General features: G+C 49.7%; 2 protein-coding genes and 2 non-coding genes across 11 annotated transcripts in view; 2 read left to right on the forward strand and 2 right to left on the reverse strand.

Moving 5' to 3' along the window:
* The window catches only part of VAC14 (VAC14 component of PIKFYVE complex), a 95,125-nt gene extending 79,279 nt beyond the window's left edge, over window positions 1-15,846 (reverse strand). For both annotated transcript variants that reach the window (XM_057711269.1, XM_057711268.1), the window contains exons 1-5: window positions 15,462-15,846; window positions 2,131-2,281; window positions 1,667-1,834; window positions 795-857; window positions 151-258 (exon numbers count right to left, since the gene is read on the reverse strand). In XM_057711269.1, coding sequence (XP_057567252.1) covers window positions 151-258; window positions 795-857; window positions 1,667-1,834; window positions 2,131-2,281; window positions 15,462-15,565 — 594 coding nt within the window. In that variant the 5' untranslated portion in view covers window positions 15,566-15,846. The remainder of the gene's footprint in view (window positions 1-150; window positions 259-794; window positions 858-1,666; window positions 1,835-2,130; window positions 2,282-15,461) is intronic.
* Window positions 4,715-4,785, forward strand: TRNAG-GCC (transfer RNA glycine (anticodon GCC)). Its single transcript has one exon. It is a non-coding gene; the product is annotated as a tRNA-Gly (tRNA).
* On the forward strand, window positions 5,791-5,861 carry TRNAG-GCC (transfer RNA glycine (anticodon GCC)). Its single transcript has one exon. It is a non-coding gene; the product is annotated as a tRNA-Gly (tRNA).
* Window positions 15,847-16,494: 648 nt separating the features above from the next.
* The window catches only part of LOC130838462 (protein VAC14 homolog), an 84,370-nt gene continuing 80,937 nt past the window's right edge, over window positions 16,495-19,927 (reverse strand). For 6 of the 7 annotated variants that reach the window (XR_009049673.1, XR_009049674.1, XR_009049675.1 and 3 more), the window contains one exon: window positions 16,495-17,200. The gene's annotated coding sequence lies outside the window, so the exon portion shown is untranslated. Of the gene's footprint in view, window positions 17,201-19,527; window positions 19,540-19,927 lie in introns of those variants that run through there. The other variant, XR_009049678.1, reaches the window with a different exon arrangement.

The following is a 19,927-nucleotide window of genomic DNA, read 5'->3' on the forward strand; positions in this document are numbered from 1 at the left end:
TCAGATTATCTGGAGTCATTGGCTCCTAGAGGGATAACAATGAGGTGTCTCTGCAGCTACAGGAAGTGCCCAGGTGAGCCAGAGAGCAGACTTCACTCAACTAGAGGCTCATTACGGCTAGAGAAAGGGCGTTGAGGGGCCGGATCTCACCCAGGAGATGATGAACTGCCGGGCATACTGGTTGTTGGAGTAAATCCTCTCCCGCAACAAGGGGATGAAGCCCACCAGGTCGAACTTGTTGCTCTCCGTCACGATGTCCTGTGGGTCAGAGGCATGTGAGCTGCCGGGGGCGGGGCTGCCTGACCTGGCTGAATCCCTGGCCTGGGCTGGCTCCAGGGGTCAGGCGGCCACAGAGGAGGATGGCAGAGCCTGAGTCAGGCAGGAGAGGCCCACAGAGCATCCCTCCTCACACAGGCCGAAGGACAAGCAAAACAGATGAACTGAAATCAGGAATCAAAGTCAAGAGAACTAATCAAAAGGCAAAACCCTAAATCTCTGTGGTCTGGATTGAACGCCCTGGTGATCTTAACATAAACTGCCCTTGTCACTGGGGGCAGGGTGGGGTCAGCATGAGGGGACATTAGGGGTGACAGAATGGTTCTGCATTTTGATCCTGCTGGTGACATAATTCTATACACTCTTCACAGAGCTATATACTATTTCATTTACATATTTATATGTAAATAAAATTTTTTTTAAATTAGCAAGAGCATCCCAATGATAGAATTTATAAGCGTACAGACAGATGAAAGAAATAGATGCTAAAAATAAAAGTGGAGACCACGTACAAATACCTTTAAGAGGCGGTCTAGGAGCTCAGATCCACTCTTCACATTGGGGTCTGGGTCAGCAGCCAACTACGAGAGACACATGTGGAGAGAGGGTCACAGTCAACACATAAGACAAGGAGTCCACTGAAGTTCCACAGCCAAGGCCTTGGGGGAGCCTGAACATCACACAGTCACCCCTTTCAGAGCACAGATGGAAGACAGGCAGGAGAGGCACGGGGGCAACGCGGAAGCTGGCAACGGTGCCGAGATGTGGCGGACCCTTGTTCTGCTCAGGGACCTCTGGGACCTGCTGCCACCGGTCAAGTGGTTGCTTCCCGTTGGCCTTCCTCAGTGCTCTCCAGTCTTACAATGCTGGGTCCTCTCTCCACTCTTGGAGGAGGGGACGGAGCAGCTGCAAGCCTGATCCTCTAGAAAGGACTTCAGGGAGGGGACGTCCATGACACCGAGAGAGGCCCTGATGAGCTATTAGGGAACCCAAAGCCTTTTTAAGTAGACTTTTTTCTAGAGCTTATGGGCTACGCTCTGCTTGCAGGGGAAATACAGTCTGTACTGTGGAATCACCACCTTCACCTTCTAGGAGGGAGGTCAGCACTCTCAAATGACTGTTTTTTCCCTTCCAATTTGTGGTGGACTGATGCTTTTGTAAAATGCAATATAATTAAATTAACAGAGATGTGGGGAAAAAACCAAACATAACTATTTACAAGCCCATTTAAAAACTATATCATTAGATTGAACAGACAACAAGCATCCCTGGCAGCATGTGCTTATCTGCCCCCCTGCATCCAGGAAAAGGGAGACCAGCACTCAAGGTCCCAGAAGGTCAAGTCAGGTGTGTCAGACAAGCTCAGCCCAGTAGAGTGAGGAGTGGTTACCTTGCTCAGCCCGTCAAAGAGCACGTTGAAATGGGGCAGCACGGCACCTCGGGCCACCTTGACGATGTTGTAGAGGGCCTCGCAGGCATAGTAGCGGAGCCTGCTGTCTGCATCATTGAAGCAGGTCAGCACAGGCTCGATCAACTCCTTCAGGTAGAGCCCCGAGTCCTGCGATGGGGCAGGAGCAGAAACAGCTCAGAATGGGTCAGACCCCGGGGACCCAGCCTCCAGCTCCCTTGGAGATGCTCAAGCCTTTGAGTGAGGGCTGGACTATAAGATCCTTTGCAAGTCAGCCTCCCGGGACAGGGGCCACACCTAGGAACCAGGGTGAAAAGGCCACAGACCAGCCTTGCGGTCTGAGGTGTGGCGAGAATGACAATAAAGAAGTCACAAGTCTGCTGGGGCTCAGGGGTCAGAATCAAGGCCACAGCTGGTGAGTGTGTCCCTCCAGGAGAAAGGCCCACCTTGCCCAGTGCGATGGAGCAGGCGGCCAGGCCGATGAGGCCCCCTTTCCGGCTGTGGGGGTGCTGAGACAGGGCAAATTCCTGAGACAGGGTCTGGATCACATGCTTGATCTGCACGGTGTTGTTCTGGGCCACGAACTCCCGGACCAGCCTGGAGAGAGAGAAGAGAGGGGCTGCAGGACCAGTGGGATCAGGGTGCTCCTGCTGCTGCTGGCTGGGGGGGCGGGGGGGAAGGGGGTAAGATGACCTGTTTAGAAAGAGGAATCGGGAGTCAGGTGTCTCAGGGCAGCCTTTCCCAGTTCTGCTGCTGACTGGGAGGCACAGTTCTTTCCCTTTTCTGAGTCTCTGTTTCCCTTTGTCTACAACAGAATGAAGAACAGTGAGCAACCTCACTTCTGGGAATCTGAGAGAACGCAAGTGAACGTCGCGCTGGAGACCAAAAACTGCAATGATCCACCGTCTTCATTCAACATTTGTTCAGTGTTGCAAGTGGTTCATGTGCCCAAGCAGTTCTCTGTGTGTCATTATTTCCAGGAATGGTGCTGAACTGGGCCCACAAGCAACAGGCAGCATCCACACACAAACAAGTACGTGTAGCAACACGGCACAAGCAATACCACAAAAGCAAGAATGCCAGGGGCATGGGAATTCCCTGGTGGTCCAGTGGTGAGGACTCCACATTTTCACTGCCGAGGGCGTGGGTTCGATCCCTGGTCGGGGAACTAAGATCTCACAAGCTGCACAGTGCAGTCAAAGGAAAAAAGAAAAAAAGATAAGAATGCCACGGCAAGTCTCCCTGGGCTGATGGGGAGATGCCATCTGAGACAGATCTGGGAACCATTATCAGGCATTTTCCAGGTAAAGAAAGGAAGGCAGGGAACCTCAGGCACAGGGATGAGCCTGGTTACAGTCAGGGGCCCCTGAAATGACACAGTGTATTTAGGGAAGGGTGAGGAGTCTGGTGAAAGGTTTCCAGCAATGGGGTGACACGTTCATGTCTATGTTTTGACCAGGAGAGGCTGCCCTGGGTGGGGGTGGGCTGGTTTGATAGAAGGAGACTGAAATATCCCCAAGGGAGAACATCACAGTTATCAGAGTCAGGAAGAGGTGCCCAAAATATGGCTGAGGCAGTGGGAAGCAGCAGGGAGAGAGAGTTTTAAATTAAACAGAAAAGCATTAGGAGCCCATGCAACAGGGAAAAGAACAGGAAGTGTAGAGATGCCTGCAAGGTGTCCACCTGGGGAGCGATGCTACCAGGAAGAGGTAGGTGGTCTGAGGGAGGCAGCACCTGTGGTCACCCTGAGGGGATGCTCCCAAGGCAGGCCCTGCCTGAGTGGAGGTGCGCAGAGGGGGGCCCGGCTGCGTCAGGCACCAGTGTCTCTCTTCAGAGCCCAGCGGACATGAAGGCCGAGACACTCTGCCCTTCAGAAGCTCATAGGGTCTCTGTGGTGAGAAACCTCATGTGGGCACGTGGGGGCACGAGGGGCCCAGATAACTGATGGGGAGCTGCGGCCTGGGGGTCAGGGACGTCTTCCCAGGAGTGGGAATTGAGCCAGACCTTGGAGGAGGCAGGGATCCTGAGAGAAGGAAACAGGTGTTCCAGGCAGGAGGAAATGCGTGAGCAAAAGAAAGGAGGGGAATCTAGCCCAGTGTGTCTTGGGTCCAGAGAACAGCAGGAAATCAACTGGATGAGCTGGCCTGGCAGCTCAGATTTGGGAGAATGGATCTCACATCATGGGTAACAGGGAAACAGCTCACGGGTTGTGAAGAGATGGTGAACGAGTGTAAAACCCTCTTAAAAAGAAGTTTTAAGATGGATGGGAAGGGGTAGATTGTCCCATCATCAGGTGAGAAGGACTAGGACCAGTGTAGCATCTGAAAGTGTGACGAGCCTGGTTTAGAGATGATGGACTTTTCAAAGCAGCTGCCTGGACTCACTGTCTAATTGCTCTGTGCCCATCACGGCAGGTACACTGCTCGCCTATGGCATAAATGGGGGTCTCAAGTTGGCTCAAAGAATCTTAAGGACGGTCAAGTCCAAAAGGTATCAGTTTGTGCGGTTCCAGCTTAGTGTCAGGAACTGGCTAGTAATTAGCGCTATTTAAAACAAATGTGCTGTGCTGTGAGGCTGTGACCATTCCTGCAAAAAAGCTGTTCAATGGAGATTATAGGGTTTGATAAAGATTCAATCCAGCAAGTCGCAGGGGGCATCTATTCTGTGCCTGACACTGTGGCCATAGGTGACTCCAACAGGCCTGGCCCCTGTGCTGGTGGATGTGGGCGCAGAGACAGGGTTTCCAGAAAGGGGCTGCACAGGTGGCCTGTGAGGGGCCTCCTGCTTTGATCTTTATAGGATGTGATTCCACCAAGCCCACCCCAGGGGGCTGAGGGCTGTGGATGAACCAAGAACCTCGAGAGGAAGCCAGTTCCATAGGTGCCGACTCCCTAAGCAGTGTAATAAACCCGCTGGATTCCCAAACAGGACAAACCAGCCAGATGAGGCCCAGTGATGTGTCAGCTCTCTGACTACTGATAGACACAGCACCTTGAGAAAAGCCCTGAGGTATGTGAGAAAGCAGCTAGAGCATTGGTGGTTCAGTGGTAGAATTCTCGCCTGCCACGCGGGAGGCCCGGGTTCGATTCCCGGCCAATGCAGTGCTGCTTTTTGGCCTCCTCCTGGCAAGTTCCCTCAGAGATCCTGCTGCAGGAGCCAGCGCCTCGACCACACCCGGCCTGCAGCAGCCAACGGTGCTGTGAATCTCTGCACTCGGCCCTGCTTAGTGAGCGTGGGCCGCAGCTGGGGTCTCCCCAGAGGCCCTACTGGCTGGGGGACCCTTCCCCCGAAAGGGGGCTCCTGCTGCATCTCCCAGCCCTGGCCAGTCTCCAGCAGGAAGCTGTGGTGAAGCCTGTGGGCTGTAAAACAGCTCAACACACCATGTGAACGTGGGATGGGAGGACCCACTTCAGAGAGGAGGAAGTCCCCAAAGTCTCAGTGGGCTTTTTGTTACTGAGAAGGAAGGACGTGAGCTCCAGTTTCTGTCCTGACATCTGAAGGCAAATCAACTACACACACACACACACACACACACACACACACACACACACACACACACACACACACACACACACACACACACAGTCTCTCTCTCTCTCTGCCTCCTGCCTTCTCTCCTGCCCTGGAGCCACACACACACACACACACACACACACACACACACACACACACACACACACAGTCTCTCTCTCTCTCTGCCTCCTGCCTTCTCTCCTGCCCTGGAGCCACACACACACACACACACACACACACACACACACACACACACACACACACACACACACACACACACACACAGTCTCTCTCTCTCTCTCTCTCTGCCTCCTGCCTTCTCTCCTGCCCTGGAGCCACACACACACACACACACACACACACACACACACACACACACACACACACTCTCTCTCTCTCTCTCTCTCTCTCTCTCTCTCTCTCTCTCTGCCTCCTGCCTTCTCTCCTGCCCTGGAGCCTAAGCTTCTGCTCTTGCAGCTGTGCTGATGTGGCAGCATCCGAGCTTGGCCTTACATTCTGTGCATCAGCAGATAGACAAGGAGGCTGGGGCCTGGGGTTAAAGGGAGGTGCTCACACAGCTGCTCACAGCTGGGGCATTGGTGGTTCAGTGGTAGAATTCTCGCCTGCCACGCGGGAGGCCCGGGTTCGATTCCCGGCCAATGCAGCAGCAGCAAACTTTTTTTTTTTTTAAATCATCCTAAGAGCCTGGATTTGACATTTCACACTGCCCATAGCCTTGGTGTTAACCTCTGAAAACCGAGAGTAACTTTTTCCTAGCTTGAGTTTTCCACACCTGTTTCCTAAATTCCACAGAGATCTAGATCTTCTGTCTCCTTGTTCTTGAGGAGTCCAGGATGTGGGGATCACTAAAGCCACTGCTAGCAGCTGTGCCTCCCCTCCTGCCAGAACAGCCTGCCCAGGGACTCTGACCGCGATGCTCCTGGGGAAGCCAGGCCAGCTTCTGCTCAGTCCATCTTACAGCAGCCCCGGGAGTGGGTGTAACGACGTCCATGAGGCGCCAGCAGGACAGCCAAAGAGACCCAGCCCCGCAAGCAGCACAGCCCATCCTGGAACCTCCTCCTCGCCTGTCTCCTCGTTTCAGGTCACAAACGGTCCCTGAGCCACCGGAAAGGGCCCTCCTCCCCCCTGGAGAGCCAGCGAAGGGGATGCACTGCCTGCCCGAGGGGGTCTCTGCCAGAATTCTGTGGAGGGGAAACAAGAGAGGCCTTAAGGACTTTTGAGCAAAAGAGAGAAAATCATCTGGTGAGGACAGTGCAAGGTAAGGAGAGGGCAGGCGAGAAAGAGCGTGACCCACATCTTTCGTGGGAAGGAAATTGGGTGTGGCTTCATGAGGGTCAGCTTTCGAGAGGGGTTCTGAAGGATGAATAGGTGTTCGTTCAGGATGAGGCAGCCCAGACAGAGGGAACAGCATGAACACGGCTAACAGGAAGGAGAGAGGCACTTGGTTTGGCAGAACTAAGGACACAGGTGGAGGAGAGATGGAGGACAGGGCTGGAGAGGCTGTGCCCACGCACGTGCTTGGCAAAGGAAGTGGCCTTTGCTCTGGGCAGCTGTGAGCAGCCACGGAAGGTACGCGTGATGTGCAGTGGTGGGTGGTAGGGATGTGAAGAGTGTTTAGGGAACTCTGCAGTCTACAAAGGCTGACAGGGACCGAATGGTGGGAGAGCATGAGGAACGGGCACGAACGTCGGGGGGCAGCTGGCAAGTGTAACAGGGTCTCCTGAAGGGGGGAGAGGGGCAAGGGGAATGTTTGTGTTCAGCAACCCCCCCCCAAATTTCCTGTTTGCTCTGTACCAGCTGGAAGCCCCCACCCCACATCCTACCAGGACACAACTCAGGGCACCCCAGGCTGCTACAAATACAGGCCCGTTCAAGTCCTGAGGGCCTGGGACCCCAAGTCTCTATCTGTACTTGGGGGAAGAATATCACCAGTGTTTAGGAGAACAAGACAATGACAGACAGTGGTTCTTTCTGGAGGAGAAACTGTGAGAACGTATTCTTACCAACACCATCAGCCCACAGAGCACTGGTCCTGGCCCTGTGGGTCACCCCCGGGGCCACAGCAGGAAGACCTGTCCCACGAATCAAGTCCACACGCAACCTGCCACTCAGGGCGATCAAGACAGGGCCGCCCTCTCCAGTCTTACTGCTCAGCAGCCCAGCACAACTTTCCCCTCCAGCCTGGGCCCTGCTGTTCTACTCCTTGGAAACGTCCTGTCCAATCCACTCTATGGGAAAGCTCCCGCTCCCTTTCACATCCTAGCCAGCCTTCAAAGTCCAGCTCAAATGCAACCCCCTGGTCTTCCTGACCATCCAGGAAGGAGCATGTCTCCTCTGGATGCTGAAGGACTCGGCCACCCCGCACTCCGTGCCCAGCACTGCACCATCAAATGGCATGGATTCTTTATCACGTGTTTCATGTTTCTAGCTCCACGGCTCCTTGACAGAGTCCCTGAGGACAGACTGGTGCCAGGAATCTCTGCCTGTTGAGCACCAGCCCTCTCCCCACGTCTAGAGTGCTGCACATTATAGGTGAGGAATCAGGAAGCATCCGCCCAGGGACCCATCTGTCCAGGCAGGCAGGGCTGAAGGACAAGTTGTAGGGAAACACGGGCAAACCCCTGTGTTCCCATATTGCTGACAAGGGGTGGTCTGCTGATCTACACCTAACCTGTTGGGTAAATCAGAATGGTATTTGGCCGGGCCTAACCCCTAGTTTACAATTCCAGTTAGTAGGGGCAAAGGGCACCACGACCAGGATCTCAAAACGCACACTGAGAAGGACAAGGTCCCCAGAGCTGTGGCTGGAGACAGATGCAGATGCCAGGATGTGACCTGACACACGCCTGCTGAGGGGCAAAGGATGCTCCAACCCCCTGGGAGTGCCCCAAATAGCCCCCATCAGCAGGACCTGGTCTCTCTACTTCACAGGGGACAGGCAGAGAGAAAAAGCAACTACAAAGGGAAGCAGGGGAAGTGAAGTTTGAAATCTGGGCTCCCCCACTTCCAGGCTAGCGTCTCTTCAAAAGGACAGCCCGTCTCCTCTTTCATCACCACGTTGTAAGCCACAGCTGGTGGCTCTGAACTAGTTTTGAAGTTAGTATTTGGCACAGAAACTTACGATCACACATCCCTGTGACCACTGCTGACATTAGGGTCACAGGCTGTTCATTGTCCCAGAGAAGAGATCTGCTTCTGCTTCGTTTCTCTAAAAACCCTGGCTGACGAAGTGCCCACTAGAGATTGCTCAGAGCCTCCATTCTCAACCAGTCAGAGGTGTCACAGGATGGTAGGAACACCCACTCCCCAGGAGGCACAATCCCGATGCTGGCCAATTCCAAGGTCTCAACCCTGCTCTCAACTTCACAAAGTGCCACACCAACTGCCTTGTCCCTGACTGAGGAAGAGCCACAGACAGGCCAGGTCGTGTTTGGAACTGTCTCTCACCCAAGGAGAACCTGGGGCCACGTCTCAGCAACACAACCAGAGCCCTGCACTGGACCCCTTGGCCTCTGTAACGCAGCTCGGGGACAACCACAGGCCACACGAGGACTGGGGAGCTGCCCGCTTTCCAAGAACACACTCAAGTATTTCAGGGGTCAGTTATTCCTCACAACCTCCTTCTGTAATTATCATCCCATCATTTGGATTTGAAACAGAGCCTTAGGGGAAACCAGGTCCCTTTCTTGAGGTCACAGAGGATCTGAACCTTGACACCTACAACGCCCAGGCCCTCTCAACTGTCCACCAGTTCCTCCCGCCCATCTTCTCAAACCACATCAGCTGCAAAGCACACACACCCAATTACAGAGCGTACTTCCCTTATGCAGAACTCAGGCCCCAGCCGAACTGCAGCTTTCTCCATGCGTTTTCCCCACTGTCTAGCGTTCAGACATCTCTCAAGCTTTCCTCTACCACACACGGGTGTACAGATGAGGTACATACTTGAGATGTTGAAATGAAGGTCTAGGGCTGGTTTCCTACCATTAAGGCAGGAGAGATGTAACCATTTGATGAGCACTTACTACATGCCAGGTAATGTGCTGGATGCTTTACATGCATCATCTCATTTAAACCTCAGAATAAGCCCATGGAGCTAGGTACTCTAGTACCCATTTTACAGATGGGGAGAACTGAGGCTCAGAGATGTTACGAAACACACAAGGTCACACTACTTACGGACGGTAGGTGCAGAAATGAAACCCAGGTCTTTCTGACACCAGGTCTGAAATCCTCCATGTTACACTATCCTCTCTTCAAACATCACAGCTCCCACCTGTGGATACCTGCTGGGTGCCAGGCACTTTACACGCATTATTTCGTTTAACCCAATCTCCATTCATTTGGCTATGTCCAAATGGCCTGGCCGGAAGGTGGCAGAGGTTTCAGCCTCTGCACGCACATTCCTGTGTCTTTAGACTTGGCTGGGGCTTTGTGCTATTTTTAGACAATTAAATAAAATAATGCACGTACTGTGTTCTGCACTGCACATGCTCATGTAACAGTATTAGTGCAAAGTCAGAATCAGACAAGCAGTGACATTACACACATCAAACAAGATCACGTTCATTCACTAACTGCTGACTGAGAACCTGCTTTGCTCCTGGCTTCAAGAAGGACAGAAAGATAATCCAGGGTTGTGTTTACTCCTGTGCTGTAAAACTTTCAGCCTGGACTTCAGGTTGCCTTTTCCCCCGGCAATTCCAATGACCCATCCCAGTTCTCTATGCAACACACTGTCATCAGGCGACATATCCAGGCAGCGATTTCCCAACGAGGAGCTGGCACGTAAACGTCTCCTCCATCTGTTTTGCTGAGTATTTAAGTCATCTGGTTTCCACTTGCTCACTAGTCTCCAATAACTGAACAGAAAAAGCGGAACATCTGCCTCTGAGGAAAGGCCCCGGAGCTTCTGAAAAGGCCCAAGAGTTAGTGAGGTAACAAAATATACTGAGCATCCACTGGGTATAATCAGTGGAAAGACTGTGAAGGAGAAACGAGTCCGAGACAGCAGGAGATATGTTTGGATCTCGCGTGACAATAATTGTGACCACTTCATGAGTGCTGCCCTCACACTGTAACACAGCCTACAGGCACTCTTATTTTTTTAATTGAAATATTATTCCATGTCATAAATTCACGTGTAGAATTCAATGGGTTTTAGTATGTTCACAAAATTGTGCAGCTGTGGCCACAACCAATTTTAGGACATTTTCATCTTCCCACAGAGATTACCCCATTAGTAGTCACTCCCCATTTCCCCCAGTGCCCTTCCCTAAGCCCTAGGCAACCAGTAATCTACTTTCTGTCTCTGGGAATTTGCCTATTCTGGGCATTTCACATAAATGAAAGCATACAATACATGGCCTTTTGTGACTGGCTTCTTTCACTCAGCACGTTTTTAATGTGCATTTTTTTCTTTTTACGTAAATAACAGCAAGATCTTTTTTGATCCACCCCCTAGAGTAATGGAAATAAAAACAAAAATAAATAAGTGGGACCTAATGAAACTTCAAAGCTTCTGCACAGCAAAGGAAACTATAAGCAAGACGAAAAGACAACCCTCAGAATGGGAGAAAATATTTGCAAGCGAATCAACAGACAAAGGACTAATCTCCAAAATATATAAACAGTTCATACAGCTCAATATCAAAAAAACAAGCAACCCAATCAAAAAATGGGCAGAAGACCTAAATAGGCATTTCTCCAAAGACGACATACAGATGGCCAAGAGGCACATGAAAAGCTGCTCAACATCACTAATTATTAGAGAAATGCAAATCAAAACTACAATGAGGTATCACCTCACATCAGTTAGAATAGGAATCATCAGAAAATCTGCAAACAGTAAATGCTGGAGAGGATGTGGAGAAAAGGGAACGCTCTTGCATTGTTGGTGGGAAGGTAAATTGATACAGCCACTATGGAGAACAGCATGGAGGTTCCTTGAAAAACTAAAAATAGAGTTACCATATGACCCAGCAATCCCACTGCTGGGCATGTACCCAGAGAACACCATAATTCAAAAAGACACATGCACTCCAATGTTCATTGCAGCACTATTTACAATAGCCAGGACATGGAAGCAACCTAAGTGTCCATCAACAGATGAATGCATAAAAAAGATATGGTACATATGAACAATGGAATATTACTCAGCTGTAAAAAGCAATGAAACTGGGACATTTTTAGAGACATGGATGGACCTGGAGACTGTCATACAAAGTGAAGTGAGTCAGAAAAACAAATACCGTATATTAACATATATGTGTGGAATATAGAAACATGGTACAAATCAACTGGTCTGCAAGGTGGAAACAGAGACACAGATGTAGAGAACAAACATATGGACACCAAGTGGGTAAAGCGGGGAGGGTTGGGGGGGGGAATGAATTGGGAGACTGGGATACCAAATTGTACGCTCTAAATATATGCAGTTTATTGTATGTTAAAAAAAAAAAAAAAAAGATGAGTTAGCTGAGGCACAGAGAGGTTAAACCCAAGGTCACAAACTCAAATGCTTACAGGGGCCAAGAAGGACACAAGTGAGAAGGCCGGAGGGAGGTAAGACAGGCTGTAGAGAACTTGCCAACACAGGAAGCAAACTGGGGAGCCCAGGGCCTGGCCAGGGGAAGAGGATAAGCCCCTGGGCCCCCTGATCTGCTGTGTGGGAATGTGGGCAGCACAGAGTCACGTCTTTCCGTTTTTTAACAGAAGCCAGAAACCTGAACTTCACTGTGAAATTTCTTGATTTAAAATACGCTGCAATCCAGGTCAAACCAAACAGGTTTGCCAGCAGGACACAGCCCCTGGCTGCCAGTCTGTGCCCCTGGATGAAGCAATTTACTGGGTGGAATTCTGACCCATACTCCAAAATCTGTCTGAAGCCACTTGGTAATAAATAGTGTCTCCCTACAGAGGTGGTAGGCTCTAAAGAGCAAGAGCAAACTCAGTAGTTCAACCTTGATCTGATCACAGAGCCCCAGGGATTCCTGCTCCCCCTGCCAGCCTCTCCCACCCTGCCTTCCCCAGCAGGCAGGGACGTATCACTCGGGAGCGCTAATCCCAGAGCTCCCCCTTGGGCTTCAGTGTTCTCAGGGCACCTGGCCAGGGCACCTCCATTTGCTGCCTTTTGGAACTCAAAGTTCAGGAACACCAGAGACTTGGCAGTGAGCCCACCCCTGGTCACCATGAAGGACATCGTCTCCCCCAGCCTGCAGCGAGGGGGTCCTGCCACCACAGTGTGGGGCACGCACCCCCAGCTGAGGAAGCGCCCACTACCTTTATCAGAGCACCTGTTGGCATTTCTTCCTTACTCTAGACTCTCCTGGAGAGCAGGGCTGGGGTCTCACCAACCTTGTCCCTGGGACTAATCAGTGGCAATATCTCCTGAGACCGAGAGCCCGCAAAACCTGCCACAGCCATTCTAAAATCTAAGCCTCAGGGCTTTATCCTTGAGAAAGCTGTGTGGGAGTGTTGGAGCCAGGCCTGGGATAAAGGCTCTCCAGGCCTGTGCACAACAGGCTCAGACATTTAGCCATCGGATCCTGGTCACCTAACACAGCCCAGTCTTGAGAGTCTAGAGTCTGGGGTCCTTCAGTCGAGCCAAGCATGTGTCTCCTCATTTCTAGTGTCTGAGAGGATAAAACATGCTCCTCTTATTAGGAATTTTAACCCCTCACTCCAGCACCCTGTGCAGTATCGGCTCTTTCACCCAAGCAGATAGATGGATCCCAGAAAACCAAAACTGGCAGTTAAAACTACCATGGGGTGTTCAAGTATGAAATTTATTAAGTATATGTCTCCCTTTTGGAAGGGAAAACCATTCACTGTAGTGGGGAAGTCTTTTGAGACAGATGAATCTGGGCTTTTAATCCAGGGTCTAGCTGTGAAAGCTTGGGAAGATTACTTACCCTCAAGGAGCCTCTGTTTCCTCATCAGTGAAATGGGGTAACACCACCTAGATCATAGGGCAGCTGCACAAAATAATGAGATGAGGGATGTACAGTGGCCAAATCCTCCTCCCTCCAAATAAGGCAGACTGCGTTTTACACGTGATCACTTCTTAAAATGACCAACCTTATGGGCTGAATTGTTCCCCCTCTCCACCTCCCCAATCCATACAACCCTGGTGGCAGTATTTGGAGACAGGGCCTATAAAGAAAGTAATTCAGATGAGCTCACACAGGTGTGGCCCTGATCCAATAGGATCAGTGTCCTTATAAGCAGAGACACTAGAAAGCTCTCAGGTGAAGCATAAATCAGTCCCTCTGACCCCGAGCAATTTGTGAAACACATACTCTGAGGAACATATCAAACAGGACACTGGTCGGGGAACTTGTGCAGGCAAGCCACACAGTGCAGCCCCGCACCCCCCCCCCCCCAAAAAAAAAAAAAAAGTGATGCTTGATGAGAGAAGCAGCTAGGTGGTTCTGGACATACTGAATGTTAGAGCTGAATGAGAGGGTCCTCTTAGCAAAATCCAAGCCCTTTAATTGAAGAAGAAACTGAAACCCAAAGCAGTTAAGGCCGTGGTTCTCAACTGGGGTGACTGTCCATCCCCAGGGGACATTTGGCAATGTCGAGAGACATTTTTGGTTGTACAAGTGACACAAAGCTATTGGTGTCTAGTGGACAGAGACCCAGGATGCTGCTAAAAATCCTATCATGCACAGGACAGCCCATCACAAACAAGAATTATCTGTCCAAAAATATCAGTAACGCCGAAGTTAAGAAACCCTGTGTTAAGGAATTTGCTGGAGGCCAAAGAATGAGTGTCACACAGCAGACTATATTAGAGCTGTACAAAGCATTCTGCAGTGATGGAAATGTTCTAAAATCTGCACTGTCCAATATGGTAGCCAACAACCACGTGTGGCTATTGAACACTTGCGATACGGGCAGTGTGACAGAGGAACTGGATAAAATTTTTATTTTATCTTTAATAATTTAAATGTAAATAGCCACCCATGGCCAGTGGTTACCCTACTGGACAAGGCAAAACTAAAATCTAGACTTTTATTCTTTCAGTTTCACAGCCTGCTTCTTTCTACTCTTCTGAAATTACCCACCCACCTGACTTCATCACAAAGATTTGGCTGGAAAAAAAATACAAACGTAAAATAACAGCAGAAAAATCTTAATGTTCCCAGTTAAACACCTTGTTTTGTAATTGAAAAAAAAAAGCAAAATGTCAGATCATAGTTAAAAATACAGTAGAACCCTGTTATCCACAGTTTCAGTGACCAGCGGTCAACAGCAGGTCAGAAAATATTAAACGGAAAATTCCAGAAATAAACAATTTGTAAGTTTTAAACTATATGCTGTTCAGAGTGGTGAGATGACATCTCGTGCTGTCCCACCAGGACATGAATCATCCCTTCCTCCATATCTATGCTGTATATGATACCCACCCACTTAGTAGCTGTCTGGGTTATCAGCTCCACGGTCTGGTATCACAGTGCTTATGTTCAAGTAGCCCTTGTTTTACTTAATAACGGCCCTAAAGTGCAAGACTAGTGATGCTGGCTGTTAGGATATTCTCTTACTGTGCCTAATTTATAAATTAAACTTCATCATACATATGTATGTATACAAAAAAACAGTATATACAGAGTTTGGTACCATCCAAGGTTTCAGGCATCCATTGGGAGTCCGGGGACATACCCTCCACAGGTAAGAGAGTACTACTGAACATGTAATAAGACTTCAGAAACAAGAACAGGGAAGGGTGATATGGCAGAGATAAAATAAACAGCCCTCTGAGCCTTGAGGTCTTGGACCTGATTTCTCCACTTAGTCAACTTACTGCCCCTTTCACTTCTCAGAAGCTGGCTAAGAAATGAGGCAGGTCAACATCGTTAGCAAATTCTCCTGCTTCCCATCTCCCTCGCATCAGAGGCCACTCTCTGATTTGCTCATTTTGATGGAGACCACACTGAGGATGCATCATGTGCCAGGCACTGTGCAGAGCACCACACATACATTACTTGGCTTCATTCTCACATCAGCACCTTTGGGGCACCAGGAGGTTAAATAATTTGTCCCAATCACACAGTCAGAAGCAAAGCTGGGACTGCCAATCTCCTGCTCTTAAGCACAGCGCTAAGGGCCTGAAGCCTGGAGTAGCAACACCGGCTGCAAAGGCGTGAGGAGCTGCCGGGAGGAGCGAGACCCCTGCACAGCCAGGGCCGAGTCCCGGCTCCCCTCTCCACACCCCATCCCGGGTGCCCGCGGCTCTTACTTCTCGATCTCCAGTGCTGCCACCTTCCGCTTTTCGTAGAGCTTGTCATTGAGGGCTCGCACGATGTTGGGCGTGAGAGGCGCGAAGTCCTTCTCGGGGTTCATGGTGGCAGCTCGGGGCGCTCCCCGGAGCCCCGCGACTCCTCAGCCCGCGGCAGCCCGGGCCGCGCCGGGGCTAGGGGAGTCTGCGGCTCCGCGCTGCCTCCGGCACCGGCTCATGGACCACGCCGCCCCGGGCCCTCCTGTCTCGCTCCGCCGCGCGCGCCGCCTCGGAACCCGGGCCTGGACCCCGTCTCCGTACACCTGCCCCTGGCTGCCAAACAGCTCACGAGACCCGCTCCCGGCAAGCACCTGCCAGACTCAAGGGGCAGCGGCCATATTACTCGGATCAGATGACTCCTCAGCAGCTTCCGCCTTCCGCCGCTAGGGCCCGCCCCTCGCCAGCCACGCCCCCGCACGCATCCGCAGGTGGATTGGCCACGCCCCCACAAGGCTCCACCTTCTCCTCTCACACTCCTGCCTGTAGACCCCCAAGGTTTGGGCCTGGTTTGAGGCCTGTTTAGTAGGGCGTGGATCCCATGCACGCTGCTGCCTGCACGTGGCAGGCTTGGCGCATGGTGGGCTTCTGTACGTGTTCCTGAGAACGAAGGGGCTCTTGGAGCCTGACTCGCTTAGCACAGTTTATTCTATATCTACTGAATCCACTAGTTCATTCACTACTTAGTCACCAGTTTCTCATATACCAACGATTCCCACATTAGAGGAACACCATGATTTTCACCATATCCTAGCCACGTGTACTATTATTTAAAAAATATTTTCTCTAATCAATGAACTTTACAAAATTTTAAATTCCTACTTTAGCCTCGCTTATGCTCTATAATCATCAATTTGTATAGTGATATATATATTTCTAAAACACAAAAATAAATTTCAATTAAAAACAGAACAATCTATTTTTACCCCCCCAAAATGGGTTCACCTCTTGGTGGGTATTGAGCCAAAAGACACAACCAAGCCAAAGATAAGGAGAAGGAAGCCTTTATTATTTCTTGCAACAAGTTAGAATACCAGTGATCTCTGCCAAAGCAGTGTCTCCTCCCAGCAGCAAATTTGGAGAAGTTTTAAGCTAAAGGTACATTGATACTGTGAAGGGGCTTGAGAATTGCAGACTTCAGCATAGAATTCGGGCCACAGTCGGCAGAGTCCAAGCTTTAGTTGATTGAATCATGAGGGTCCACACCATCATTCCATCCTCCTTCTAGATGGGGGCCTTAGTTCTTGTGGAACTCAAAGTCTGTATCACATTGTTATGTACATCCCTTGAGGAGGAACTAGGATTCTGTTTTATAGCTTAACTATTTTCCTTGACTGCTTTTCCTTTGTTCTTGCATTCCCTTACTGCCCCTAATATCAATGATTACTGAGACTTGTTTCAGGGCAGGCATTGTGGCCAGATTTAGATCACAAAATAGCTTAGGCTGCTTCTGTTATGCCAAGAAAGCCATGCATGCTTCTCTTTCTCCAGGGACTCCCTACTCTATCTGCTTACACTACCACCTAAAATCTCAGGTACCAACAATGGCTGTCACCCCACCATTTGGGACTCAGGATGTGTTTACTATGCTCTGATACCTTAGAGGGCTGGGTACAGACAGCAGAAGCCCCAAATGTGTTGATTGCAGGTCTCCAGATGGATCTACTATAAAGCAGCTCTTCCAAGTGCTTTGAAGTGTCACACTAAATGGTAGAACAGAAATTGAAGTTACGTGATAAAATTTTAAAAGCACTTTATGGATGCAGTGTGGCTAAAGATGCAGTAACAGGGAGATGAATATTGTTAAAAAACAAAATTCAGCTGAGTAAACTTGAGGATCTAATTGGCTTTATTCAACAATTCATGATGCTGGCAACATCCTATCTAGCAGACAGGAGCTTCAAGGAGCTCAAAAAAATGGGAGACTTTTACAGGCAGAAGGGGGAGGGGGCTGGGAAGAAGGGGATGGGTTCAGGCATGTCACCTTCCTTTGGAGAAGGGGGGTATCTATCACGCAGTATACCTCACTAGAGCTGATCAGGTAATTCCAGATTAACTAGTTAAAAATCACGTTCCTGGGAGAAGCTGGAACTACAGTTAAGTTGGATATTGAGTCTTGATTTGCTGATGTGGGTTTAGCACAAGTGAATCAGTTTGGGGCCTGTTGTTTCTTTCTTTTAAACAATGTGAACTTAACACTGGTGGTACTTTTTTCTAATGAATGAAAAGCATTCATTTAAAGCTTTAACAGTCTTGAAAATGGCGTGTTACCCTCAATCCACAGATGAGAATCTATGGGACACAACTGAGGGGCTATAGGTAGGTAAAATTCTGCTATGGCCTCTAAGAGTCCCACCCTTTTAGGTAAACACCCTGTGCAATCCCCTCCCTTCAACTGTGATTAAGTCTTGTCAATATGATGGACTGTCATTCTAACAATTATTAAGTTATATAGAAGAGATTTTGCAGATGTAATTGAGGTCCCTAATCAGCTGACTGTGAGTTACTAAAAAGGGAGATTATTCTGAGTGGGTCTGATCTAATCATGTGAGGTTTAAAAGCTGTTAGAAGAGATTTTAAGTGGGAGAGAGATTCTCCTGCTGGCCTTGAGGAATTAACAGTAACAACAGTGAACAGTCTGTGACAGACCATTTGGTAAGGACCTGAGAGTGGTCTCTAGTTGCTAAAAGTGGTCCTCTGTTGTCAATTGCCAAGAAAATGGGACTTTCAATGGCTGCAAGGAAATGAATTTTGTCAACACACTGAGCGAGATTGGAAGACTCTTTCCCCAGTTGACTCTCCAGACGAGGATGCAGCTGGCTGTTTCATTAGCAGAGGGTTTTAAAGATGGAATTTTAAACAAAGGGTTGGCAGGTATCTAAACACATATGGATCTAAGCTTTCATAAATGCTTCTCTGCCATTAAGTCCAGAGTAAGAAATTCTTCTTAAGCTGATAAGGTCTGCTGAAGTTTTCGTTTAGATTTTGGTGACAAGAATTTAACAACGACTTTTGTGGTTTATTACAAGATGTGTTTCAATGCTGTAAAGGTTGTTTTTTCCCCCTAAGAACTACTTGTGTGTAGAAAGCCTTATTTCTCCTCCATCATTTCAACAATGTTTACTTTCTTTCACAATGAAACTTATGTGAGACCATCATCTTTAAATGAGGTACATATTGAACCTTGGTTAACATCTGGTTTCAATTATTTTAGATTCAAGTGATGCTCTAAGAAAGGAGGAGCCTCAGCTGAATTACATTGATTCTTGTAACGGTTTGGACTCAAAAAGCCCATTTTACCATCCACCTTCAGATTTAGGGGAGATTAAGAACTTAAGGTAGAGAGTCTCTGAGACTGCTACAGAAAATTAAAAAATTCAGGTCTTTGTTAACCAGTCAGATGGAATTTGAGGGTCACGAACTAGAATGTTAAATTTAATCATAACTCAAATTGCACCCAATATTTAGACTACACAATGTGTACAATACAGTAAAAATTCACACGGTAAGAAATTACTGAATGTTTAGAAATCCAAATTTTCACCTTTTTATTTTTTTTAGTATCTGCTCCTTGGGTGACAATGTGGACTCAGCTTATGTGACCCCTTATACAACAACCTGCACTTTATAACTGGATAGGAAAATCGTTTGGTGAGAGAGAAGGCTAAAGGAAACGGAGGCCGGTCGCCGCTACTCTTGAGGAGACGGCCTCAGCTTCAAACCACCGTGACCACCTAACAAGACCGCTCTTCCCGCAGTCTTGCCCTGTGAAGGTAAGTCAGTTTAGCTCGCTCGCCCACGCGAGGCCGTCGTCATGGCAACGCCATAGCTGTTTGGGCCCACCCCATCCCTTCGCCCCGCCCACCGTCTTGTACGTCTGTGGCCAGCCGGGCTTCGATTGGTCCCTCTGTCCTTCACTCTGGGAGGCGTTCGGGGCCGCGAGGCTGTGGAACTCATTTGAATTCGTGGCGCGGAGAGTTCGTGAAGTGAGGACTGCAGCTGGGCGTCTGGCTGGAGCCAACAAACTTCGTGGTGAGCGACCCTGAGGGGAGAATGACGAAAGAGGCGGCCGAGGTGCAGAGGCGCTGAGTCAGACTGGCCGCCTCGAGATGGGGGACTTCAGCCGGGCTACTTCCCTTCCTGAGGCGGGCCCTCTGTTCGCCTTCTCGCAGCCTCTAGGTTCTTCCCTCAGGTCTTTTTGCTGGTGTCGCAGAGACAGCGCGCCCGCCCCTCTTCTGTCGCCCCTGGAGGGAGGCTCCTCCTGACGCTTCCTTCCCTCTCTCACGAAAGGTGTCTCTCAGCCTCCTTGCCTCCCCAGTAGCAGCCCTCAGACTCTGACGTGCTTACCCCTCCCTCAAACGTGCGAGACGCCCCCCTGACCCCTTTCGTAATTATATCCCGCTCTCCATCACCAACACTGTCAGAAACCC

Source organism: Hippopotamus amphibius, chromosome 16 (genome assembly GCF_030028045.1).
Source record: "Hippopotamus amphibius kiboko isolate mHipAmp2 chromosome 16, mHipAmp2.hap2, whole genome shotgun sequence".
In the NCBI taxonomy this organism is placed as follows: Eukaryota; Metazoa; Chordata; class Mammalia; order Artiodactyla; family Hippopotamidae; genus Hippopotamus; species Hippopotamus amphibius.